The sequence below is a fragment of the Corylus avellana genome, chromosome 3 (assembly GCF_965113065.1).
Source record: "Corylus avellana chromosome 3, dhCorAvel1.hap1.2, whole genome shotgun sequence".
NCBI classification, from domain to species: Eukaryota; Viridiplantae; Streptophyta; class Magnoliopsida; order Fagales; family Betulaceae; genus Corylus; species Corylus avellana.
In genome coordinates this window covers 2387673-2412414 of record NC_142492.1, presented here as the reverse complement: position 1 = coordinate 2412414, position 24742 = coordinate 2387673, and the positions used below count along the sequence as shown (strand labels likewise).

General features: G+C 35.9%; 4 protein-coding genes across 6 annotated transcripts; 3 read left to right on the top strand and 1 right to left on the bottom strand.

Annotated features, from left to right (window-relative positions):
• The first annotated feature begins 1567 nt into the window (after positions 1 to 1567).
• Positions 1568 to 8884, top strand: LOC132173836 (putative beta-1,3-galactosyltransferase 3). 2 transcript variants are annotated; one of them, XM_059585467.2, is made up of 11 exons: positions 1568 to 2133; positions 3694 to 3790; positions 3984 to 4045; positions 4124 to 4335; positions 4440 to 4503; positions 6038 to 6110; positions 6245 to 6365; positions 6790 to 6877; positions 6957 to 7082; positions 7181 to 7290; positions 8324 to 8884. In XM_059585467.2, exons 1-11 carry the CDS (start codon positions 2021 to 2023, stop codon positions 8470 to 8472), a joined length of 1215 nt encoding a protein of 404 aa, XP_059441450.1. In that variant the 5' UTR covers positions 1568 to 2020; the 3' UTR covers positions 8473 to 8884. The 2 variants fall into 2 exon arrangements, with proteins under 2 accessions (XP_059441450.1, XP_059441449.1); XM_059585466.2 differs by having other exon boundaries at positions 3981 to 4045.
• A 1690-nt stretch (positions 8885 to 10574) lies between these two features.
• On the top strand, positions 10575 to 12052 carry LOC132175813 (CASP-like protein 2D1). The gene is made up of 3 exons (XM_059587870.2): positions 10575 to 10901; positions 11460 to 11571; positions 11708 to 12052. The coding sequence occupies exons 1-3, from the start codon at positions 10711 to 10713 to the stop codon at positions 11969 to 11971; spliced, it is 567 nt and encodes a 188-aa protein (XP_059443853.2). The 5' UTR covers positions 10575 to 10710; the 3' UTR covers positions 11972 to 12052.
• A 1052-nt stretch (positions 12053 to 13104) lies between these two features.
• Positions 13105 to 16309, top strand: LOC132175892 (autophagy-related protein 8C-like). Of its 2 annotated transcripts, none has more exons than XM_059587982.2 (6): positions 13105 to 13279; positions 13388 to 13467; positions 14878 to 14933; positions 15040 to 15092; positions 15812 to 15930; positions 16032 to 16309. In XM_059587982.2, exons 2-6 carry the CDS (start codon positions 13431 to 13433, stop codon positions 16124 to 16126), a joined length of 360 nt encoding a protein of 119 aa, XP_059443965.1. In that variant the 5' UTR covers positions 13105 to 13279; positions 13388 to 13430; the 3' UTR covers positions 16127 to 16309. The 2 variants fall into 2 exon arrangements, with proteins under 2 accessions (XP_059443965.1, XP_059443966.1); XM_059587983.2 differs by having other exon boundaries at positions 13385 to 13467.
• Positions 16310 to 20523: 4214 nt separating this feature from the next.
• On the bottom strand, positions 20524 to 23368 carry LOC132175349 (transcription factor MYB97). Its single transcript, XM_059587264.2, has 3 exons — positions 22971 to 23368; positions 21953 to 22784; positions 20524 to 21075 (listed from the first exon to the last, which is right to left on the bottom strand). The coding sequence occupies exons 1-3, from the start codon at positions 23331 to 23333 to the stop codon at positions 20804 to 20806; spliced, it is 1467 nt and encodes a 488-aa protein (XP_059443247.1). The 5' UTR covers positions 23334 to 23368; the 3' UTR covers positions 20524 to 20803.
• Between the last annotated feature and the right edge of the window lie 1374 nt (positions 23369 to 24742).

Genomic DNA, 24742 nt, shown 5'->3' with positions numbered 1-24742 from the left:
AAAACACACACCTAGGATATTCCACGTCATATTACTAATTAAGCCACTTATATATCCCACGTCAGCAAGGTAACTTTGGATTAAAACCTTCTTCCACACAGATCTTGTACTTCCATATATATATATATACATTTTTTTCCCCTAAATTTGACATTATACTTTGATTGCTTTGGTATTAAAAAGGTATGAGATGGGCCATGGCCCATGGATAAGGGACAGATCGTCTGCACAAATCTGTTGAAGTTGGCTTTTGACCTGTAAATTCCATTATTTGAGTCATGTTCTTTCCACGTGCTCCATGTGTACACCTCTACTCTTCATATAAATAAAGATCTGAGGGGAAAAAAGGAGATTATTATGAATATATATGACTCCAATAACTCATGTGCATCTTTACGTGTCAGTAAATATTCACCAAATTTAATACTCGTTCTTCAAAAGTTATGCTGAAAAAAAAAAAATAGTATATATATATATATATATATATATAAATTCGATCATGATTTTGACATAATAATTGTCATCTAAATCCGCACGGTCAGTTTGTAAATATGATTAGTACTACGTGAACTGTAGCATCAATTCGTAAAAAAAAATATTTTTTGAATTACTGACAAAAAGTAAAAAAGAAAATACAAGAGATCGATTGGTAGTTCATATTGCAAAACTCAAGACACCTTTCTGGTATTAATTTAGATGTATCAACTATAGTGTGAATGGTACTGACAAAGAAAGGCAAACTCACGAACACCTAATCTAAAATGAAAGTTATATATTTTTTTTGTCTAATAAATTTAAGTTATCATCTTGAAGAATATGTAAAAACGTAAAAAGAAATTACACGAGGATAAAAAATAATTGATTTTAATTAATCATTATGAGTTTAATTGTGTTTTAGATTTACTTTGATGTGATTATTTCTGTGTTCTACTATTTTTTCATACACGTTAATTTATTTGAACCATGTTACGTGTTTTATTAAAATTCAACTTATTGGGTGGCGCTTATTAAGAGGAAATTTGAATTCTACGATCATTTAACATAACCGCATAAACACTAATAAGCCGTTAGCATCATTAGAATGACATAAGGTCACCACATGAATCATTATGCTTAGAGCATCCACATCCGATTCTCTGAACATTCTTTTTCTTTAAACAGTGAAAAACTACAACCCTACATTCGAGGTTTGCTCATCCTTCGTATTAAAGAAAATGCTACGAATGATCTTTATCTCTTGTTTTCTTAAGTTTCCTCTTCAAATTTTAATTATTCTTTCTTTAAACTTAAAAGAAAGAAAACAAAGAGTCATTATCCATGAAATGTAGAGTGTTTTACAAAAATGATTCTTTAAAGTAGAAAAAAGTGGTGGTTTTTTTTTTAAAAAAAATTATTTATTAATATCATTTTTCTCAGATTTTGGTTGTTGGTTTTTGGCTTTTAAAAAAAGTTGTATCCACTAAGAAAAGGAAAATGCTTTTACAATTTATCAAAATTGGAAGAATCCAACATGAATGCTCTTTACATGTTTATAGGCTTTAAAAGGGAACGCTGGTGAACTAAGTTAGCGGCGTCTGTTTTGAGCTGAAATATGCTGGCAGGACACAAAATCATTACAAGGGGTTGTTAAAGATGTTCGTATCCAAATCGGCAAACGTACAAATGGGTCAGAAAAATAAGTCGGTCGAGTAATTTAATACATTATATTCATCCACACTGTTGTTGGGTCTTCTACTCTTCTCAATTCCACGCACCTCCACCTTCTCTGCAACTACATTTGAGAGAGACATATAGACAGACAGCCAGACCGACAGACCGACACACCCTAAATTCCGAGGGGGGAGAGAGAGTGAGTGAGCAATATTTTGTGTCCAGAGCTGTGAGTTTGTGAACAAAGGGGTTTACTTTGATCTGAATCAGAGTCAATTGGGTTAGTTGACTTGGGATTTGAAATGGGTTTTGGTTTGATTTAGTTTTTGATTGGGTAAAAAGAGAAGAGAAGAGAAGAGAAGAGAGCACAATGGCTTGGAAGAGCAGAGGGGTAGAGCCAGCTTCGAAAAGTGTGGTGTCTCGGAGATGGACTCTACTGCTTTGTATTGGATGCTTCTGTGCTGGGATGCTCTTCTCTGATAGGTATTGTTTCTCATATTTTCCTTCTAATTTGATCATTTCCAATTTTATATGTAGCTTTGTTTTGGATTAGTAGCTTGTATGTGCAGTTTGGTGAAGTGGGTAGCTTTGTTTGTCTCCAATTTTTTTAAATATTTTGTTTTAGGGGTTTCTGATGATGGTTTTTAATGGGTCTTTAGGATAATGTGCATCAATGATTGATTTGGCAATAGGTTGTAAAGAATTTATGTGGTGATGAGAGTTTTTGAACTTAGATATAGTGTTTTTTTGTAATTTAAGATTATCTTTATCTAGTGATAATACGGGGGAGCGATTCAGAAAAGTACAATTAGAACACGAAGCTTGTTCCGTGGGTATTTCGTCTTGTTGGAATGGGATAGATCTGAATTTAATATCCAAATCGAGTTACTTTTAGTTTTACTTGTTTTTGCCATTGCTGGAACTTGAATTCTGATATTATGGTCATCAATGAGAGTCTTTAACTGGGCTAGCTGTTATTGAACCAGCTCCCAATCCCCGCTTTACTCTTATTTTCACTTTCCCACAGTCCCACTTAATTGTGAGCAAGGCCTTACAGGTGGAATACATTGAATTGAACTTTTGGACCCCCAATTCTTAATTGTTGGCACAACAAATAAATTAGCTGGTTCAAGAGCATGGCCTGCAATAAGGGCTCATTGTGATTATGAATAAAAAATGGCTCGGTGGTATGTTAATGAAATTGTATACTACTAGATGAGTGTCATCTTTACATAGTGCCTCTATTTTCGGTGGCCAATGCCTTTATTAGTGTTCTTGTGGCTGGTCTGGCAGACCTTTACCGGCTGATTTGAAAGACATCACTTTGATTCCTATGCACTAATTATTACAAGATATTATGTTCATCATTGGTGACCAACATCCTTCACTATTGTCTATCTCCTAACATTTCAGAATTTCCTGAGTATATACTTTCTTTACGAACTTTGTTACCCACTTAAGACATGTTAATGGAAGTGAAAAAGTTACTTTGTAGTTTGGGGTTGCATGTGTAAAGGTAGTAGAGAATTTGTGGATCACTTGTTGCTTCATATCTCTTTAACGGGTGAATTATCATCTGTTGTCTTTGTTGTCTTTGTTGCTTTTCAATGGGTAATGCCAAAGAAGGTGATAGATGTGCACTTTAATTGGCAAGGGTTGTTAAATAAGAATAATAAGAGCTTCCTTTGGAAGGGTGCTTCACTTTGCCTTAATGTGGACAATTTGGAGAGTAAGGAATAGCTGTTCTTTTGAAGATGTTGGAAATCAATTTTTGAACTTGGATTTTCTTTCTTGTGTTCTTTGTGTGAATGTCTGTCATCATTGAAGGGGTTTCTGTTTCCTCTTGTTTTGATTTTGAAGATTATATTAATCTTAGATTGTAATTCTTTGGGGGATTCTCCTAAATACGTCAATTGTCCTTGAGTTTCTTCTCTTATCAATAGAATTATTGTTGCTTATAAAAAGTTAAAAACATTATTAGGTTTCAATTTGTAATTTATTTTCATATGTATTCTAACAATAATTAAGATATGTTGGTTGCAGAATGTGGACAGTGCCTGAAGTCAAAGATATATCAAGGACAACAAATATTGAAGATGAAAAGCTAAATTTAGTTTCAGAGGGTTGTGATTCAACAATTGTGAGTATATTTGTCCAAATAGTTTGAAAACTTTGTTATTACTATCTATTGAGGTAATAACAACTAAACAAATATAATTATGTCTTTACTGTCTTGTTTTTTAAGTAGTAGTTTTTTAAAAGCTTTTTAGCTCCTTCACCAAAAGGTGTTTTGGTTTATTAACACGTTGGTGGTCTTTGGTTTTCATTAGAAGGATGTAAAACGTGACTCCAAGAACATTCTAGGGGAAGTTTCAAAGACTCACAATGCTATACAGTAAGTATTCTTGAAGCTTCTTATCGAAATCTCTATAAAATGCTGAAAGGCTAATCTTTGACTGTGTACAAAATGCAGTGCATTGGATAAAACAATTTCAAATTTGGAGATGGAATTAGCTGCTGCAAGAGCTACACAGGAATCAATGCTCAATGGTTCTCCCATATCAGAAGATCTTAAAATTTCTGAATCAATTGGGAAAAGAAAATACTTGATGGTTGTAGGGATCAATACTGCTTTTAGCAGCCGCAAGCGAAGAGATTCAGTTCGTGCTACTTGGATGCCTCAAGGTATGTGGATTGGTTACCCACATTTCATTAGTCTTTGTTTTTTCTTTTTCCAATTTTTGATTGAATATGGTCAGCTGTGACTTGCTTTTTAATATGAAAAACAGGCGATAAAAGAAAGAAGCTTGAGGAAGAGAAGGGAATTGTAATTCGGTTTGTAATAGGTCACAGGTGGGTACTTTTTACAATTGTTAACCTTGTATTGTTCCTTATTAAGTTCATGAACTTTATGGTCTTTCTATCAAGATCATGCAACTTGATTTTTTGTCTTGCCACTATCTCAATCATGGCATGGATGCAGCCTCCTATAATCTATCTTGGCAAATGAAAAAAAGTACTTGGACAATAAATGATTTTTTTCTTAAAGTTTATAAGACATTCACACGTCATCTGGGGAATATCCATTCTTTCTTGTAGTTAATTTTACTGAAAGTTTTTCTGTTTATACAAGTTAATAAACTCAACTTCACAAAGAACTTAAATAAGCCTTTTTTGGTATAGCATAGCGACTGTCCTTCGGTGCTTAATCAAGCAAGGAAGCATTTTCAATCGAGTCACTGGATTCATTTTGAGGAAAAGGACTTGTTTCCGGAATGATGAGATCCAAGGGTTGGGAGTTTGTTCATGAATTAATGGAGGCATAAAATACGCTAACAATATACCTTGCCAATTTTGTAATCTAATTTTAAAAATCTTATGCTTTCAGTCTCTGACTGATTAAAAGGTATGTGAAAGATATAGTGATCAAATGAAAATTTTCTAAAGATCAAATGATTAGTAAAGTTCAAAAAAATTGATAAACATGGTGCGATTCTTTACAGTATATTTTAAGCACTAAGAAAATAAGATGCTTAACTAGATGTGAACTGAAACATGGGGAAGCAACAGGTTTAGCATTAAGATGTGTGAGAAAGACCAATTCCTTATGTTTGAATGCCAAAGGGCCTTCGCAAGATTGAACTTGAGATCTAAGCCAATCCCACCTCGCCACTTATCACTTGATTTTAGCCCAAAGGATTCTAAAATTTAATATTTAGAGATACAGACGGATCTCTTAGACATATATAACTTTGTGTTGATTTATTCAAACAAATTATCCCTATTTTCCTCTTTGATTTTCCCTTTGTGTTAGGAAAACTTATCAAGTAGACACACCAGACATCTTCCGGGCTCTAACATTAGTGTCATAGGTCATTATATATGTGTATATCTATGTGTTTGTGTTTATGTCTGCACTCCCTTCATCAGAGAAAGGAGTATTTTATCAAGTTTAGAAAAATACTATTTCTTTCTTGCTCTTTATATCTAATATCTCATTTTTGAACACCCCTGTGATCACACCATTGGTTGTATGGTCACATGTACTCGCATGATGTACCTCCTATTGTCTACATAAGTATTGATTCATATATAGTACTCTCAAGTTTTGAAACACTTGATGTTCTAATGGATTGTAACACCCTAGTCCCATATTGAGAAGATGAGTAGCTCACATTGAGTGGATGGATTATATGACATTCATGAGTGCTAAGTTCCACATTAGTTCCTTAGTAAGTGAGACTAGGCTTTACATGTGATTTTGGGGAAGTTTCAAATTGATTGCTCCTTTTGGAGTGATAGCGCATATGTAACTAGTGTTTTCCCTGGGTCATTACATGGATGGAGTTTGATTTATTCTTCCTCTCTTTGTCTATTCTATTGCCAGTGCTACGTCAGGCGGTATCCTTGATAGAGCTGTTGAAGCTGAGGACAAAAAGCATGGGGATCTCTTGAGGCTGGTAATGCTTCTCTCTTTTTTTCTTTTCAACCATCCATGTTGATCTTCTATTTGACGCTAGAATCTTTAGTTTGTGTTGACCTTAAGAAACAGCTAATTGCATTGTTTTGTCTTAAAAAAATTTCATGGGAGCAGGACCATGTTGAAGGTTACCTTGAATTGTCAGCCAAGACTAAGACATACTTTGCCACTGCTGTTGCTTTGTGGGATGCGGATTTCTATGTCAAAGTTGATGATGATGTACATGTAAATATAGGTAAAGATGTAATATATTTACCAACCTTCACTCTTGCTGTTGTGCATGTAGAAGTTTAAATTAAGTATTTACTTACACAGAGTGGCTCTGAATAAATTTTTGAGTAAAAAATTGTTCACGTGGTTTGTATCCATAAAAGTGGACTACACATTAAAGCTATACAGTCTTTTAGGATGACTATAATGTGATGCAAAGGAGTGTCCTTACATTAACATAATTACAAGAAACACTTTGTTGGTTTGCTGCAGTAGAACCAAAAAATCAAAGTTTATAATCGGCATAGTCTAATTCTTCTTCCTCGGAATGGAAATCAAATATTAAGTTTGTTTAATGTCCTTATGGCTTGATTATGTTTCAGTCGCCATGGAAAATTCATGTTTTTGTCTTTGTCCCTGTTATCTTACATTGAAACATGTTTTCGCAGCAACACTTGGAGCAACTTTAGCTAGACATCGGTCAAAGCCCAGGGTGTACATTGGATGCATGAAATCTGGTCCAGTCCTAGCTCAAAAGTAAGCCAGTCTTGAAGTTTGTTCAATAGGTAGACATTTAGAAATTATAACACTTCTTCCTGTTGTTCTTTATCAACAGGGGAGTGAGATACCATGAACCTGAGTATTGGAAATTTGGCGAGGAGGGAAACAAGTATTTCCGTCATGCTACAGGGCAGCTGTATGCTATTTCAAAAAGTTTGGCTACTTATATATCAATCAACCAGTAAGTTCTCGTGTTTTATTATGAATTTAAGTTGCTAATATTTTTTTCCCAAAGTTCATCTACCCTAACTCGTTTCTCTTGAAATGGTAATCAAATAGGCACGTGCTACACAAGTATGCTAATGAGGATGTTTCCTTGGGTGCATGGTTCCTTGGATTGGATGCAGAGCATATTGATGACCGGAGATTATGTTGCGGCACACCACCTGGTAATTTCATAAATTTAGGCGTCTATGAAGTCCTTTAAGCATGTGTGTGCATGGATCTGCATGTGTTTGGTGTTACTAAGGTTTCTGTGACAAAAACAAATGAAGGTAAAGCATCTTACTTACATAGATTGCTACAGTTTCTGGTCACAGTGGATCATTTACTAAGAATCTCTATCATCATGTCTTTTACTCCCCTAATTTCAGGTCAGTGACCAACATATTTTCCCCGTAGCATACCCAGAGGTTTATTATAATGGCCATTGAATAAGCACAATAGGGGAATACTGAGACACCTCGGTGCATTTAGTTAGAAGAGTGCAGCACATTAATTGATGCGGCATGCCATAATTGGGATAAATTGGATATACTCCTGGAATACGTGTTACTGCAATGCAGCCTGCCACATCCTAAGCATTAGTTGTTCCACACTCGAAATAGACCCACTCTATGGGAACATTAGAGAAACTGTGCTGTCCAGGCATATCCTCATGCGATTAAGAGAATACATGTTGCTATATGAAAATATAGATCAGTATCTAGAGGCACCCCTATACAACCATGTCAGGTACGACTTAACTAATGGCCTTTTGTAGGGACCGGGATCCCTAATTGGTGATCTCAAGAAGTTGCCCTTGCCTGCTGTAATTGGGCAGGGGGATGTGAGGGGGCTTACTGCCCGAGCAATGCAGTGGGGGAGCCCTCTCTCACAAGGGGCTACAATTCCCCTACCCCCTTGCTCTTTGGGCAGGGGATTGCAGTAAATCCCCATCTCTTTTGTAGAGGCTTATAACCGAATCCTAGGTTTTGGTTCCTCGATTTAAAGTTCAAGCACTCACTACGATCAAAGTCCAATTCTAGCTTGAGGGTTTTTATTCCTTGCCACCGCCTTGTCAATATTTGTTAGTGGGCTTGTGTGTGTGTGTGTGTGTTTGGTTGACATGCTTGTTTGTCTGTGCATGGTATGATGATAGGAATAATTATTGTACAGACAGAATGTGTAACTTATAGTTCTTGTTCCCAATTTTTGCCACAGATTGCGAATGGAAGGCTCAGGCCGGCAACATCTGCGTTGCTTCTTTTGATTGGACCTGCAGTGGGATTTGCAAGTCTGCTGAGAGGATCAAGGAGGTTCACCGGCGGTGTGGAGAAGGTGAGAATGCTTTATGGACTGCAGAGTTCTGATGGATAATATTTCTTCCAAACTCAGGAGGAACTAAATGCATTGCATTGAGCGTGTTTTGGAAAATATTTGTAACATGAAGATGTAAATGTGATGGATACAGACGAAAGGTGGGGGGGCTTTGCAGGTTGAATTCTTTTCCTGCGATTGTACTCCATTTTAGATTAGGAGAGAGACCCAATAGCAAACCTAAAAGAGAAAGAGATCGTAGTAGCCATTCTTTAATTGCTTGGAGGGCCAATTTGTAAGTTTGCCGTGGCCAATGTGGCTCCATAATAAGTGTCTATTTGGGCTAGCATCAGCTTCCTATTGCCATATTCATTACTGAATTTTTTCTGTTGTACTTTTGATAGCTTTTGTCCCCTATTCATGATTGCAACTTGCAAGTAAAATGATTGATGAATATCCTCATCTTATGATTATCTCTTTCTTGATGCTGAAGCTTCACCAGCACGTCTTGATTGCATTCCTTTTAAGTTAACTCATGACTCAATCGAATAAATGGACTGTTGAACTAACCTAACTTGTTATTTAAATAAAACATAGCAGTTGTGTCTTATTATTAGAGCATCTCCAGCAGCAGACTCTCCTCTAACAGATATTCTAAAATGAAAATATTTTGCTACACACTGAATGACTTTTTTTTTTTTTTTTTTTTTCCTTCTCCCTATCTGTTAATTGTAGAAGTTTCAGAAGCTTTATTACTCTGTACAAGATCCTCTTAGGCCTTGTTTGGTAAACAACAATGGCTTTACAATGCACTGTTCATGATTGGTGAGAAAAAAAAAAGAGTGTAATAATTAGTATAAAAAAGTGAAAAAGTTGTATTGAAAAGTGAAAAAATTTTGTTTTGTAGTGATTTTTTTATTTAAATTGTAGTAAAAAGTAAATGATGTGATATAAAAAGTGATAATGTTTTGATGCTGATTGTTTTAAAAATGAGATGAATAATGTGGGGGAATGTGATGTTGTTTAACAAACAACACCTTAATTTATATATTTTATGGTCCGTATTAGATTTTTAAGATCTAATGATATATATGTTATCACATCTTTTAAATGAGGTGACACTATGTACACAATTACATGCTACAAAACAAAATATTGACCGAAAAAATAGATTTTCTCAATTTCACTTGAAATTAGTCATATTCTGTGACATAATATACATTGTATATGTATTGATAGCATTCTTCACGGGTTCCATTCTTCTCTCTACTTTCTTTCTCCCTTTTCTAAAACTATTTATGCTTTGGCTAAATATCATTACTTTTAAGTGGGTCGATATTCACCAAAACCAAAATTCAATATGTAGTGAAATGAAAATATTTTACACTAAAACAAACGAAGCTTAAGAGTTCTAGAGCCCCCAACTAGGGCCAACCTCCAAAATAAAAAAAGTGGTTCAATAGTTGCGTTGTTCAATTATTGCACTGTATCAACTATATATTACATGTTCACATTCAGTTTAGCAAATTTCTTCTCTATTTTAGCTAAAAATCACTTCTTTCTTTTTTTCTAAAAAAGAAGAGAGACAGAAAGGAGAAAACCATAGAATGAAAAAAAAAAAAAAAAAATGTTTTTTTAATGTTTGATAAGTGTATTGTAGTAGTTTAGAATTTTTTTTTTTTTTTGTTAAAATAGCTAGCCAATGTGAGTAATTTTTCAATTAAATCTACTATAGGACTAGCCGAAATAACCTTTAATAACCCATAACCCAATGTGAATGCTCCATACATGGAGTAAGAAAAACCTAGTTGTGGGAGCCTTTTCTTAGTTATGTTTGGCAATGCCTTGGTAAAAGTAAGAATGTTTAGTATAAAAAAGTAAAATAAAATTTGTTTTATTTAAATAATAATAAAAAGTGATTTAAATAATGTAAAAAGTAAAAATGTTTAAAGTTTAATTATATAATAAATAGTAAATAGCTTGCCAAACCTACCCAAGTGTGTGGACAGTGGAATCGATATTGATGGATTTCTACTAGATAATTCCAAACAAATAATAGCCATCATTCCTAGACTGAAAAAGCAAAGCCCACTACTTCTCCCACTATAAGGGCAATAGCCTATATAAATATAACATGTCACTTCACATTCTCACAGCCATTTACCTTTCACAAGAAGAAGGTTATTTCTACCCCGACAACCACACTTCAGTTCAACAAGATCTCTCTCGACCTCACTGAACCTCGGCTGCTGTTGGTGCTCAAAGTGAAGTGCCATTTTCTTTATTCAAGAATGAGAACAGATGTTGTTGATGCTAATGCACCCACCTCCAATGACACCCTCCCAGCGCTCAAGCTCCTTGATTCTTCTCTTAGGGTCTGTGTGATTCCTCTCAGTGCTGCAACCATTTGGCTAACTGTCACAAACCAGCAGGATAATAGCATCTATGGGAAACTAGAGTTCTCCAATCTTATGGGCCTCAAGTAAGTTTTTATTTATTTTATTTTATTTTATTGTGGTATATATATCCGAGCTTCTTCCAGACTAGTTTTTTGAGATATTGTGCAAAGCGCTTCCTTCACATGGGCCACATGGGTCAGATAAAGTTTAAACTTTCGCTAATAGGCGCGAACCTAAATTGCTTAGGCTTAATGCGGTTGAATTAAACTTTAAACTTGAACCTGTTTGAAATTGCGTTCGAGAAATAGAGCTCTTAAGTAAAAAACGCTTCTCGGCAAAAGCTTTATTTTTTAACTTTTGCAAAACGGCGTTTTGGCTATTTTTAAGTTCTTTAACCTTCAAAAATGCTTTGAATTTTTTTTTTACCAAATAAGTGTTTTTTTTGTCAAACGAGCTTTTAGGATGTAAGACGTGCTTTTAAGGTTTACAAACGCAATTTCAAACATGTCCTTGATACTTTACGAGGCATTGGAGCCTTAAAATTGCCACCATTGGGGTTAAGTAAGGAATATTTAGTTCCATGCTCTCATGATTTATCCATATTATCTTTGTTCCAGGCTAATGACTGAGTTATTTTATAGGTACATGGTTTGCATCAGTGCCATTTGTGGTGCTTACGCTTTTATTGCTGCTATTTCCACCTGGGTCAGGTGCTTGGTAACGAAAGCTTGGCTCTTCTTTGTCTCTGACCAGGTCTAGTTACCTCTAATGAGGAATTTTTCATATTTGTTTCGGCGTAAAATATTTTTTAAGAAATTTTTTATTTTTATTTCTAGTGTTTGGCGCGGCAGCAAGAATAATTCTATTTCAACATTCATTTTTGGTGCAGATTGTAGCATACTTAATGGTCACATCTGGGGCTGCAGTGTTGGAGATACTCTACTTGGCTTACAAGGGTGACAGGGAAGTCTCATGGAGTGAAGCCTGTAGTTACTATGGAAGGTTTTGCAGTAGAATGAAGGTAGCCTTGGTTCTCCATGCCTTGGCTCTTTGCTGCTTCATTGTTCTTGCTGTAATCTCAGCTTTTAGGACTTTTAGCATGTTTGAGCCTCCTTCCCTTCCTTCTAAAGAGGTGGAAGAAGAAAGAGCTTAATACTCACACAGTTGGGCTCAAATGGATAATAATATTTGTATGTTTTTTAATGAAATAATAAGTGATATTTAGGAAGCCAAACTGAATTTCCTTAAGAGTCATTTATAAAGTTACGGATATGGGACTCAGGAGCACTCCACCAAAAATGCTACTGATAGAAAGCAATGGGAAAAGAATTCCTTTGCTTACAAAAGTAACTTTGTAAAGTGCAATCAACACTAGGTGTTTGTAGCGTGCAATGTGGAGTGAAATGGACGTTTTGTACCTAACACAAACCACTACGTCAAAAAAAGTGGAAGGGGATTGCTTCAGAAGCAAGAGGAAACCATCCACAGCCCATCTCACCTACCCCACAAAAAAGCAGAGCACTCAGTTGCCTTTTTTCCCCCTTGCCCTTCCATATTCACACTTGCTTAATGAGTGCCTAATGTTATGACGCACTAATGACAGAAAATGGCTCATCACGGCCAGCAGACTGGTGTTTGTGGGATTGTGATCCCCAAAAAATGGTTATCGGGCGGTTCCACCTCTCTCTCCCGCTTGTTTTGGAGGTGGTCGGCCACTTTTTTGGAAATGGTCCGAACAATCTGTTAAATTACCATTTATTCTAAAATTTTAAACTGATAGGAAGAGAAAAATTTAATCACTTAATCATTACTTTAACAGTTTCCCTCACATGTGGACTCAAACTCACTTTTAATAAATATGAAATATTTAATTTAAATGGGGTGATTTAATAAAGTCAAGGTTCGATCTCATGACATTTTTGACTTTAATACCATGAAAAATCCCCGACTTTAACACAATCAACCAAAACTATACTCTAGTTGAAATTAGTAAAATTTGATTAACTGGTGAAAATTTTAGAAAGATTTTGAGTTTTTTATATTATTAAATTATCAGGAAAATTCATTTTACCATAATCGAGCAGAAAAGGACAATATCAAATAACCAAACAATGAGCGTCAGTCTGACTCAGTCACACACATTCGCAAATTCACTGTTGCACATGGGCTCGATTTTTGGGCCTCATCAATTGTAAACTGGACTTCAAGGCTATGTGGGCTTGCAAATAATGGGAGAAGAAAGAGGGTTCCTCCTTAAACGGCAGCGTTTACAAGATTCTTACAGGTACAGCGAGGTAACGGCACGGGAAAGTGGAAATCCTCTGCTCTGGAGCTTTTCACGTGAAACCGATTTCTGTTTCTTCGAATTCCATATCTCTCTCTCTCTTTCTCTCTCTCCCTCGCTCTCAGAATTTCTCAAGCTCAAGATTCTTTGAAATATTGTTGTCTCTGACACGTCCTGGTAATTCAGTTTCATGTTTGGTTCTCTTCCAATCATTTCCCTATTTTGTTTAGTTCTCAAAAACCCTAACTTCTTTTTTCCATTTCTTATGTAATTGAAACTCAGCAGTGTTAGCAAAGCAGTAGCAGAGAGAGAGGGAGAGTTACTAGACATGGCCAAAAGCTCCTTCAAGCTCGAACATCCCCTCGGTTCTCTCTCTCTCTCTCTCTTTTTATTGTAAGGAAATTGTGGTTGATTTTGTGGAACTCTGAGTTTTTTTTTTTTAAAAAAAAAAAAAAATTTATCTGGGTTTGTAAAAGGATTGACATTCTATTGCTTGTTAGGTGGATATATGGACTATATGAGATTTTTATTTTTTTGGAATTCCAAATTTTTATTGTTTTTGGAATATATTAGAAATGTGTTACCTTTTCCCTTTTCTTGTGCACATTTTGTGATTTTATGATTTGGGTTTTTGGTGAATTGAAATTTAAACTTAGAAGAAGTGCCTATTTCATTGTATGAATCATTGATTTATGGAACTTGTGGTGCATTCTTGTATCAAAAACTTATGGAGCCACATATGCCCTGTTGTTTGATAGGAAGAAGGCATGTCTTTTGATACTTTGGCGAATGTCATGAATAATTATAGTATGTTCTGCATGGAAATCTGGTATTAGTTCCACGATTTCTTTTCTCATGCATTCTTCGAAGACTTAGTTTTATGGGTTAGTTTGTCATTTTAATTCGAGTCTTTTCACTGGTATGATCTCGTTGGTTGTGATGCTGGTGTTTATTGGGCTTGAAAGTCCATATTACATGAGAGTTCTCTCAAGGCTTTCCCATTGTTGTTTATCTATTTAGTTTTGTCTACTTCAAATTTTTACTGTTTTAATACAGGATTTTGACTTGCCAACAATCTAGATATGTTGTCAATGTACGATTGCCTTTCCCCCTTAACCGTGCTTGTGTGGAACAATGACAAACCTGAATAAATTTTTATTTTTTAAAAAGGTAGAAGATATTTTGTTTGCAATTAATTGAAAATTAGAAAGTGAAATTATGGAAGGCAGCCTTTTGGGAATTTATGTTATTTGTTCTTGCCTAAGAGATGAAGTGCCAGAATTTTTCATCTTTCCTTTATCTGACACAAAGTGCTCTGGAAGTCTACCCAGGTGCGCTTCTTCATTTGTCCATTTTAAGTCAAGGGCAGGCAATGAGTTCTATCTCAAGAAATTGCCAACGTGAAAAAATTTTTTTTTTGTAAAAGTAAAAATATGGTTGCCATTGGAGGTATTATTTAATAGAAAAATATGTGGGGAATCCTGAGAAGATTTAAATAAACTGTTATAGGTGTCAAGGAAAGAGACTGTAAGGGGACTAATAATAGAAAACTTCACTGAAATTGCTGCATGGAAATAGGAACACACTTTTTCTAAGCCATCATTCATATTTTCCCAACTCTCTGTTTCTGAGATATATTAGCGTGCCTCTAAAAAGACTGACTATTTTTTCTGGTGTCTTCTTGTTGATTTGCTCAGAGATATGTGAAATTCATTACAAAGCTTACTCATGTTCTTATTTGTTACAAATATGTTGCATTTTTGTCTACATACTAGAAAGGAGGCAAGCGGAAGCTACTCGAATCAGGGAGAAGTATCCTGATAGAATACCGGTATGAAGTCCATATCTCATTTTCAAAAACATTTTATACATTTGATGTCTTACACATACTGTTTATCGTCTATTCTTCTTCTCATAGATTTTATTGTGCTATTTAGGTTATTGTGGAGAAGGCTGAACGAAGTGACATACCTGACATTGACAAGAAGAAGTTAGTCAAATTTTTATTTTAGTTTTTATATGTCCATTATTTATTTCAAACGTAGTTGTGGCTGAGTTTATCATTACATTATGTCTTCTAATAGGTTAGGTCTCTTGAACCAATCCAGAAATTCAATATTTTACCATGTTTTTGCTGTTTTTCTTTTTCTTTCTTTTGGTTTGGTTGTTGAATATAACCTTTTAATGCCTGTTGGGCATTGTTTTTCAAGGTGGTGAATTGTCACAGCTTGGACTTCATTTCGTTCCCTGTGCTTGAATTCTCTCCATTTGATGCTATTTTTCTTCTTCTTTCTCAATCAGACAATTAGATTCCGATGCTTGCTTTGTTGAGGGCGTAGTATTTAATTTATATTTGTAGGAAATGGGCATGGAGTAATTGATAGTGACTCTAGGCCTCTGAATTATTTGAGAGACCTCAGTAATGAGAGAGAGCTGCTTCTGTGAAGTAGAGTGAGTGCAATTGGTGCTATGTAGTACTATGAGTTGGTATGTCATATGGCTGCAGGGTGTCTCAATAAATGTTTAGGGCTCGCTTCTAAATAAATTCCGGTGTGACTGCAATATTTTATTTGATATGTTTAACCATATACTGCAGACATATAAGTTTATCCAATGATGAAATGCAATATCACGACTAAGCTTAAAAGAAATATTATGTAGTGTTTACAATGTAGAAGGTGAATTTATGCTTTTGTCTGATGAATGCAGATATCTGGTTCCTGCTGATCTGACTGTTGGGCAGTTCGTATATGTAGTCCGGAAGAGGATAAAGCTCAGTGCCGAGAAGGCCATATTTATCTTTGTCAAGAACATCTTGCCACCAACTGGTCAGAATTCTCTTTTTATTTCCTTCCACTATATATGTTCTTGTAATATTTGCTCCTATATTTACTTAATTTACGTGTATTTTATATTTATTATATTGCAGCTGCCATGATGTCTGCTATCTACGAGGAAAACAAAGATGAGGATGGTTTCCTTTACATGACTTACAGTGGCGAGAACACTTTTGGATCTTTCTGAGTGCTGTCAAGCTGAATTATATGTAAATAAAGTTTTTAAGACTCATTCAGATCTTGTACATTCTTTGCTGTCAGCTCTTATTAGTTCATCTCAACTTTGAGGGTTGCTCTTAAAAACTCAGTTCAAGTGTATGGATTCTATGCAGTAAATATAATGTGGTTTCTCCTTGGGCTATTATTAATATAGAGGTCTTGCAATAAATTTGTCTTATAGACCTATATGTTATATATGACGACCCTTTAGTGTGGATGCCTGTGTTGCATTAATTTATGTTTCCAAACTTGGTAAATCATTAATTTATTGATTTTTAGCAGTTGAAACGTGGCAAACTTGATGGTATGATTTGTTTATGTGATTTCGAATCAACTTTCCATCAGGACCTTGGAGAAAAACTTGTATCAAATCTTATATGATTTCCAGTCAATTTTGCACTAATTTCATGCAGCTAATCAATGGATGCGACCCTGGGTGTCAAACTTATCTGATTCGGTCTCCACTCCATCAAATCAAATCTGAAAACGATGAGAATATTGAGGAGCTTCCCGGGAGAGAGCTTTGATATTTGTGGTAATCATGAGCTCTAAGGTTTGAATTTCCTTGGGTGCAAACAATTCTTTGAGACCAGTCTGCCGGCGAGGTCAGAGTATTACCCGATTCGTGTGAAGGGGGCGCTTTACATAGGTTCAAGATTTACCTAACAGGAGTGGGTACACGAAGTTGCTGGCTTGATGAGATTCCTTGTTATAAAAATAAAAATTAAAAAATTAAAAAATTAAAAAATCCTGAACCAAAACATATCCTCCAACCCCTGTCCACTGATGGGTACCCCTCCAGCCAATGTTTTCAAGATTAACTTTGACATGGCCATTCCTGATGATTTTTCAATGCAAGAAAGCCCTCCTTATGACCCCAACATGGGAGAGGCTCTATTGGTGGCTCAACTGGTGCCCTCCTTAAACCTGCAAAACTTCATTTTGGAAGGTGACTCAAATTGTCATATTGGATCTCAACCATCCTACCTTCTCCATCATCTCTGATTGATATGCTTACCACCCTTGCTTCGTTTGAGAAACTTTCTATACCTATAATATGATAAAATACGTCACCTCAAGACATTTCACTGGATGCATTCTCATCCCTTGTTTACTTTTGTCTTCTTCCGTTAGTTATTTACTTTTATCTTCTTCTTCTCATAGTTATCCAATCTTTTATTGTACATGTCTTACAAACTGATCACATGAGTGTCAAGTGGCACAATAGATGAGAGAAATTAAACAATTAAATTTTTGACAACCAAATTTATTTATTTAGTTGATGAAACGATTGTCATGTCAGTTTGTAAAAGATTTATTGTAAATGTTACAGTAATCTATCAACACTACACTTAAATACAAGATCCAGCTCAGGATATAAATGTCATATAAAAAGATGTGTTTCAAGCTTATAAGAAAGTAATGAGGAATTTGTAATTGAGCTCTTTATTTTGCAATTTATAAGCTTAAACGGCAGTGGCTTGCCAACTTGGCCAACTATATAATTAAAAAGTTATTGCTTTTGTAAGGATCCGAGTATCAAAACAATCATGACTTTTTTTGCAATGGAAAACAGATGGCGGAGAGCCTTGCAATTGCATGCAGTGGGCGCCTTGATGGCTTTAGCACATAGCAAGTCTAAAACTAGTTTTTGAGGATTGAAAAAAGTGGTACAACTTTTTGGCACAATTTTGGCTTAATTTTTCTCTTTTTTTTTTTTTTTTTTTTTTTTTTTTTAATTTTTAAAAATTAAAAATTTTTAAATTTTTTTTTGAAGCAATAACATCTTATGTGATCATTTTTTTTATTTGGTATTTTTTTTAAAAAAAAAATTGATATTTTTCTTCATAAAAATGGTATATATATATATTAAAAAAAATGGTCATTATTTTGAAGAAAAATACTATTTTTTTTTTTTTAAAAAAAAAACCAAATAAAAAATGACCACATAAAATGTTATTACTTTTTTTAATTTTTTTTTTTTTTTTTTTTTTTTTTAATTTAAGATAGGCTATAGTGAAATAAAAAGACTATTTTTTGCCTATACAAGTCTTAGGTGGCAAGAGGCCATAGGTCTATCTGTGGATGGGGCCACAACAATTACAGATGGGGCCTCTTGCCACCTAGGACTTTTATGGGCAAAAAATGGTCTTTTTATTACACTATAGCATTTCTCTTTTTATTTTGTTTTAACAAAAAATATCACATAAAAGAAAAATCGGACCAAATTTATGCCAAAAAGTTGTGCATTTATCATTTCTTTTGAAAAAACCCCATTTGATTTGGAGTCTTTTTTTTTTACTTGGCAAAGACAGTTTTACTCCCACACAATTAAGGATGCCATTAAAAGACTACAAAAGTTTTACTCCCGCCTTCCCTTATTTGATTAGAAAAAATAATAATAATAATAATAATAATAATAAGGATGCCATTCATATGCATATATAGTTTCTAGCTTCTTCCAAATAATTAAAACTACATAATTGAAAAAAAAACAAAATCAGGTGGCACTGTCACTTTACTTAATGTCAAATGCTATTAATTTGAAGTACAACGTTTTCTTCTAAATTAGATTAGATGACTAAGTCTATAACTATTATCTGATATCTATTCTTAAAATATGTGATTTTTACATGTATTTTTAATAGGACATGTGAATATTTTAAGAACACATGTCCTAATTTTTAAATGCAGCAAATGTCACCACCACCCACTATCACCATCAAACACGCACAAAAAGGAAAGAAGATCGATCCTCCCGCAATCAAAGTTACGAGAAATGTGCCACAATTGCACTAATTCTCTATTAAGCTGACATTTAGGGTCCGTTTGGGAGTGTGTTTTTAAAAATATAATTTGCGTGTTTAAACTAAATTGCAATTTTGGAGTGTTTGAGATTGCGATTTTAAAAACGCAAATTTTAAAATCGTGAAAAAATCTGCAATTTTTATAAGCTGACTAAAGAATGCTTATTTGAAAAAGTGTGAATTTAAACCAAAATCACGATTTCCCTTAAAACAATATTTGGCGCAATATTTACCTATTTGGCCATGAAACCGCAATTATATGCTAATGTTATCCAAACACTCAATTAATAAAAAAAATACTTCTTAACATGTTTTACCAAACGCCAATGCGATTTTAAAAAGTAATGATTTCAAAAACGCAATTTTTAAAATCGCACTTCCAAACGGGCCCCTAGAACATGTAATTCTTATATATATTTTTAATAAAGCATGTGATTTTCAAATCATATGTTCTAATAGAGCATGTGAAATTTTGTACTAATTTTTGAATGTAGCAAATGTCACACACACACACGTAGAGGAAAGAAGTTCCTCCCGCAATAAAAGGTGTGAACGTTTTAGCACACTGGATTAATGCAAGCTTTCCAATTTTTGAGCATTTAATATGTGCATGGGGCAAAATCCCAACAATATTCTACAGAATGAGAAAGCGAATAAAGCCAATTATCAAGAAAAAGCCAATGATGATCAACCCCGGCCTCATTTTGCTTGAATTTCCTTCAAATAAGTAAGGGGCAAGCAATAAAGGCATGAAAGAACCTTGAAGAAATTTGTAACTAAATAGAAAATGAAAGGGAAGTGAAAATCCCTTATGGCCTAACGAATTTTTTTATGGTATCAGAGCCTACCACAGGATGAATGGGGCCCATACTACTTACCCTGTGACAATGACTAGAAAAAATACCAGCCTGCACGTGAGGGAAGGTGTTGAGAAATAATCTCAGATTGTCTGTGGACAAGACCTTGTGCATGTTTATAAAGAATGGACAACTCTCTTTATTGAACCGGTTTTATCAGATGAGTTGGGCCCACGAATTTCTTCAGTTCAGTCTTAGCTATAGACATCTACAAGGAAAGAGCGCGATAGCCGATAGAGTTACATTATGCTTTTATATATTCCTTAATAATTAAAGAATTTAGATAGATGAAATATTTGTTAATTAATTACCCTATAAGAAATATAAACATAATTTTTAAAATCATATCATATATTCGAAGGCATAAAATAAGGTGTGCCTGGGGGTGCAACCATGCTGCAAGCCCCAAATCTGTGCACGTATATTGCATGGACCAATCTCCGGACAGCTTAGTCATGCGATTATTGTTCCTTAAAGTCAGAGAAGCTTCCACTTTGGGAAGCCACGTACCATTTTGTCAAGTTTTGACAGCTAATCCAGCTTCTTTAGAATATTAATACAACTTTAATGGCCTCCAAGTTTAGCAAAGATTACAAACCCAAGCTAAATTTAGAGCAGAGCAGCAATGAGCAATCCTTCTGCTAACATGCATGCATGCTTAATTTGGTCCTTTAATTTAGTAATGGCTATAAGAGGAAGTATTCGATCAAGAATCATCAATATATACATGTCTATATATAAATATATATAATATATTAATTGTTCTCGATAAATGATCATTTATGATTCTGCCATGTTTTTAAGTTCAGAAGAATGAAAGAAACAATAACTATATATAAAGAAAAAGAAAAAAAAAACAACAACAAAAAAAAAAACCCCCATCGAAACCCAGACAAAAACAAAGATCAAACAAGAAATGAAACCCCATATTGACTTCAAAGCCTTTTACTTTATTTATTATGGTTATTAATTCAAACCATCTTAGCAAATTCCAGGCAAGTTGTCCCAAGAGCAGGAGCCAGGGGTTCTGCCATGATCTGTTGTGGCGGCAAGAGGAAACAATGAAGCTATATGCTGCATGTCCATGCCCATATTTTCTTCTGTAACACCTGAAGATTGCCCGTTTGAGATTTCCCCACTGTCACTGTACCAATCTGGGACCTGCATGTTGGAAGGGATACCATTGAGCAGCTTCGACAAGTCTTCTTGCATGGTGTTGAGCTGAACTCCTCGTTCTTCCTCTGCTTTCACTACTGCATTTTTAAAGTAAAAAATGGACATTAATTCATTATTATATCTACAATTGGGTATATATTATTAAGTAATTAAACTACTGCTGTAATTTGGACTTCAAGACATGTTTCTCTTTCTCATTACTATAAACTTCATTGGTGAAGCAATCCTCAATTCCATTTCAATAATAAGTTAACCTAGATAGGCCATGTCCATTCTACAAGTAGAGTTCATCTCATCTCATCTCATCTGTTGGATCGGATCTTTGACCATCTTAGCTGAAAACCAATTGGTGTTCAGTGAAGGAAGCCAAATCCTTTTATAGCATTCGAAATTGCACCCTGCAAAGTATCTAAGAGCCGTTCAAGTGAGCAGAGCAACGACATTGTTGAACCTCAACATCATCTATCTAATTTAGGTCGCATAAATTTAACACAGCAGGGAGATACTTAAATTGGTTTTTTTTTTTTTTTTTTTTTTTCTTTTAGCTCTACTTAAATTGGTATTTGAATGGTCCAAAACTAGAGCAATGTCTAAATTCAATTTCACTCTCTTACTAATCTCTTTTGCATAAAAAGCTTGAAGAGAGAGAGTAAACTCCCAAGCATTAAAATCAACTCCAAAGCATAAATGAAAGAGTTAATCCAATGCAGAATAATTAATGCAGGCATCTGCAGTCTAACTCCTTCAAAAGAAACTTTATGCAGCTGAAAGAATTAAAACCAAAATTGATGTATCTAAACAGATTGATCACCAATGCATTAAAATTGCTGTAGCCTAAACAATCACACACCAATCGTCCACAGTTCTAACGAATACAATTAAATGCAATAATCGGTAGAAAGATAGTATAAAATTATAAGAAATGGGATTGAGCAAATTAGTAAGAAAGCTTACCAGAAGGGCAGTGAATGGAACTTGAACTCTCCCAATGCTTGAACCCATCAAGCACAGGCTTCTCTTCCAAAGAACTCTGTTTCCTCAAAACGTGGGTGGACGCTGCCAATGCCTGAGCTTCCTCCAACAAGTCCTCCAACAACCCATTCCCGGAGCCCTGACCGGCAGCCGCATTCACATCCAGATCGATGGTGATCTCTGAGGCCTCGGCCGGAGGATGATGATGATGCGACGAAAATTGGTTTGAAGGGAGCTCCTGTTTCACCGAATAAGCCGAGACAGGGGACACCATTTGCTCTAGTTCCAAGTGGGTCCTCATCAGCTGCGGCGAAGAATTGTGGCTAAAAGTCATCGGAAACTGAAAGGAAGTCATGTCAGGCAACTGGGTCAGTGTATTGCTTTGTGGTGTCGGCGAAATGGGCAGCGAGAACCCAGTGTAGTGATCACGGTAGCGCTTGAAGCGAAAAGGGGCTCCCAGGATGGGAGTGGGGCGTTGGAAGGTGAAGGCGGGGGAGCAGGAGGATGAGGAGGAGGTGGCGGCGAAGGGTTGTGTGGAGAATGGTTGATGATGAGAGGTGGGGGAGAGCTGCGGTGGGGTCGGGGAGAGAGAGAACGATGGGTGGTGGGAGCCGTGGAAATGGAAGGTTTGGGAGGTTGGGGTGGTTGGGGTCCCCGGGGCGGTGGGGGCTGGCGAAGTGGTGGGTTGAGATTGGGTTTGTAATTGGGAGGATGGTCGGATGTCGTGCGGGTAGAGAGGCAGGCCTTGGCGTTGCCGCCGTTTCACCCTGGTGTTCCAGTAGTTCTTGATTTCGTTGTCTGTTCGTCCAGGTAACTGACAAAACAGATTGGAGTTTTAGAATATAAATTCAATAATTTAACATGGAAGAAGATCAAAATGAAGAATTAATTCAAACCAAAACCAGCTACCCAGAGCAAAAAAAAAAAAAAAAAAAAAAAGAATCAGCAAAGATCGATGGCAAAACAAAAACATGTTTCACATAGGTGTAAAAACATGCACCTGAGCGGCCATGCGAGCCCATTTGTTGCCGTACTTAGCGTGGAGCTCAAGGATGAGCCTCTCCTCGTCGGGAGAGAAAGCACCCTTCTTGAGATTGGGCCTGAGGTGGTTGGCCCATCGGAGCCGGCAGCTCTTGCCACAGCGTGCCAGCCCGGTGTTCCTCTGCACCGAGTTCCAATTTCCCTCACCGTGCTTCCTCACGTACTCCGTTAGGATCGCGTCCTCCACGGCCGTCCAAGGGCCCTTCTTCAGCGCGACCCCACCACTACCCTCGGCCCCACCACTTCCGGTCCCCACGCTCGACCCCGTGGACCCATCGCTTTGTGGACCGCCGGTGGTGTTGTTGTTGTTCTTGGGTGTCATTGCCACTATATATGGCTTACACAGCTAATTGTTCCAGTGGCCAAACACGGCTTTGTTCATAGGACTACTTTACTATATAGAGTTGGTTGGTTACTCTATTATTGCCTCTTCTTTTTTTCTTTTTTTCCCCTTTTTTTTTTTTTTTTTTTGGGGGGGGGGGGGGGGGGGGGTGGTCTTCTGGGATTTTGATTCTCGTGGGCCCTGTAGATTTGTTCTACAGATTTGTCTCCCTTTTTTCTTTTTTTCTTTTTTTTCTTTTTTTGGTGTGTGTGTTTATTATTTTGTTCTATGTAATATGACTTCAGATGGGGTTCGAATGTACTTTGTTTGTCGGGCTCTTGGATGTTTGGGTTTGCTTAATGACAAAGAAGAAAGGAAAGCCAGAATCAGGAAATTGCTGTTATAGCATGCAAAAATGTGAGCTTTGATTTTGTGAGCATCTGATAGAGAAAAGAGAGGCTGCAATGATGGCGGCGTAAGGGCTGAGGAGGCAGAGCATGGAATTGGAGGGCCTCTCTAAGATGACCCACAAGAGATGGGGTTTGGGGGAGTGAGAGCAATTTAGAGGTGAGGGGGCTACTATTGCGCTAGAACTTCATGGTGTACCATTTTAGGCGCTATATTTATTTGCCCTCTTGGCTGAGTTCCTTTTTACAGCACTTTTTGGCTGTTTTCCTATATATCTTATTTGCTCATATGCTGAGTGGATACAGCCTTGGTTTGGCACTTTTCACTGTGGTAATTAATATCTAGAAAACGAAATTATTGGAAGCCAATCTAGAGAAAGAGAGACCCAATGTTATTGGAATTTGGCAACTGTGATAGTTCTATGATTTTTGGGTACGAGTTTAGCTACGATTGATAATTTTTTATACCTATACCACTTCTCAACTCGATATGGACTAAAGTTTTTGCCCGTTTAAATAAATAAATCGAATTAAAATTAACCTTGGTTTTTCACATTTCTAGTGAGGCAAAAGGTAAAAGGTAAAAGGCAACCAAGGTACATCGTTGTAAACTAGTACTAATTAATGGCATAGCAGAAAGGGAGGCGGAAGAAGTAAATGGTACTAGAGTACCTAGGGCTTGGCTTTTGCAGACAATCTATTTTGATGCTTGTTCCTTATAAAGATGCATAAATAAAGTTTCCATTTCGGCCATTGATGGCGCAGTCCAAGCAATAGTAAGCAACTTGGTTATGAAAGGAAATTAGTCAATTACAATACTGAGACAGTAGGTCAAAATTTAAATGGATTAACTAGGTTATTTTGATTCACTAATAGATATAAGACGGGGATTTCGTGTAATGAAGCTGCCCATGTAGCTTATTTTAACACATTTTTACATGAATTGTTTCTATTTCAAAAGTATAAAGCACATCACAAAATTGACAAAGATGTGAAAACATT

Coding starts and splice junctions, on each gene's coding strand:
- LOC132173836 (XM_059585466.2), top strand. CDS start 2,021: ATGGCTTGGAAGAGCAGAGGGGTAGAGCCAGCTTCGAAAAGTGTGGTG. Junction 4,336..4,439: donor TGCTACTTGGATGCCTCAAG/GTATGTGGATTG, acceptor TATGAAAAACAG/GCGATAAAAGAAAGAAGCTT. Junction 7,083..7,180: donor ACTTATATATCAATCAACCA/GTAAGTTCTCGT, acceptor GTAATCAAATAG/GCACGTGCTACACAAGTATG.
- LOC132175813 (XM_059587870.2), top strand. CDS start 10,711: ATGAGAACAGATGTTGTTGATGCTAATGCACCCACCTCCAATGACACC. Junction 10,902..11,459: donor TCCAATCTTATGGGCCTCAA/GTAAGTTTTTAT, acceptor GTTATTTTATAG/GTACATGGTTTGCATCAGTG. Junction 11,572..11,707: donor TCTTCTTTGTCTCTGACCAG/GTCTAGTTACCT, acceptor TTTTTGGTGCAG/ATTGTAGCATACTTAATGGT.
- LOC132175892 (XM_059587982.2), top strand. CDS start 13,431: ATGGCCAAAAGCTCCTTCAAGCTCGAACATCCCCTCG. Junction 14,934..15,039: donor AGTATCCTGATAGAATACCG/GTATGAAGTCCA, acceptor TGTGCTATTTAG/GTTATTGTGGAGAAGGCTGA. Junction 15,093..15,811: donor CCTGACATTGACAAGAAGAA/GTTAGTCAAATT, acceptor TGATGAATGCAG/ATATCTGGTTCCTGCTGATC.
- LOC132175349 (XM_059587264.2), bottom strand. CDS start 23,333: ATGACACCCAAGAACAACAACAACACCACCGGCGGTCCACAAAGCGAT. Junction 22,785..22,970: donor GGGCTCGCATGGCCGCTCAG/GTGCATGTTTTT, acceptor CTGTTTTGTCAG/TTACCTGGACGAACAGACAA. Junction 21,076..21,952: donor TTCCATTCACTGCCCTTCTG/GTAAGCTTTCTT, acceptor TTAAAAATGCAG/TAGTGAAAGCAGAGGAAGAA.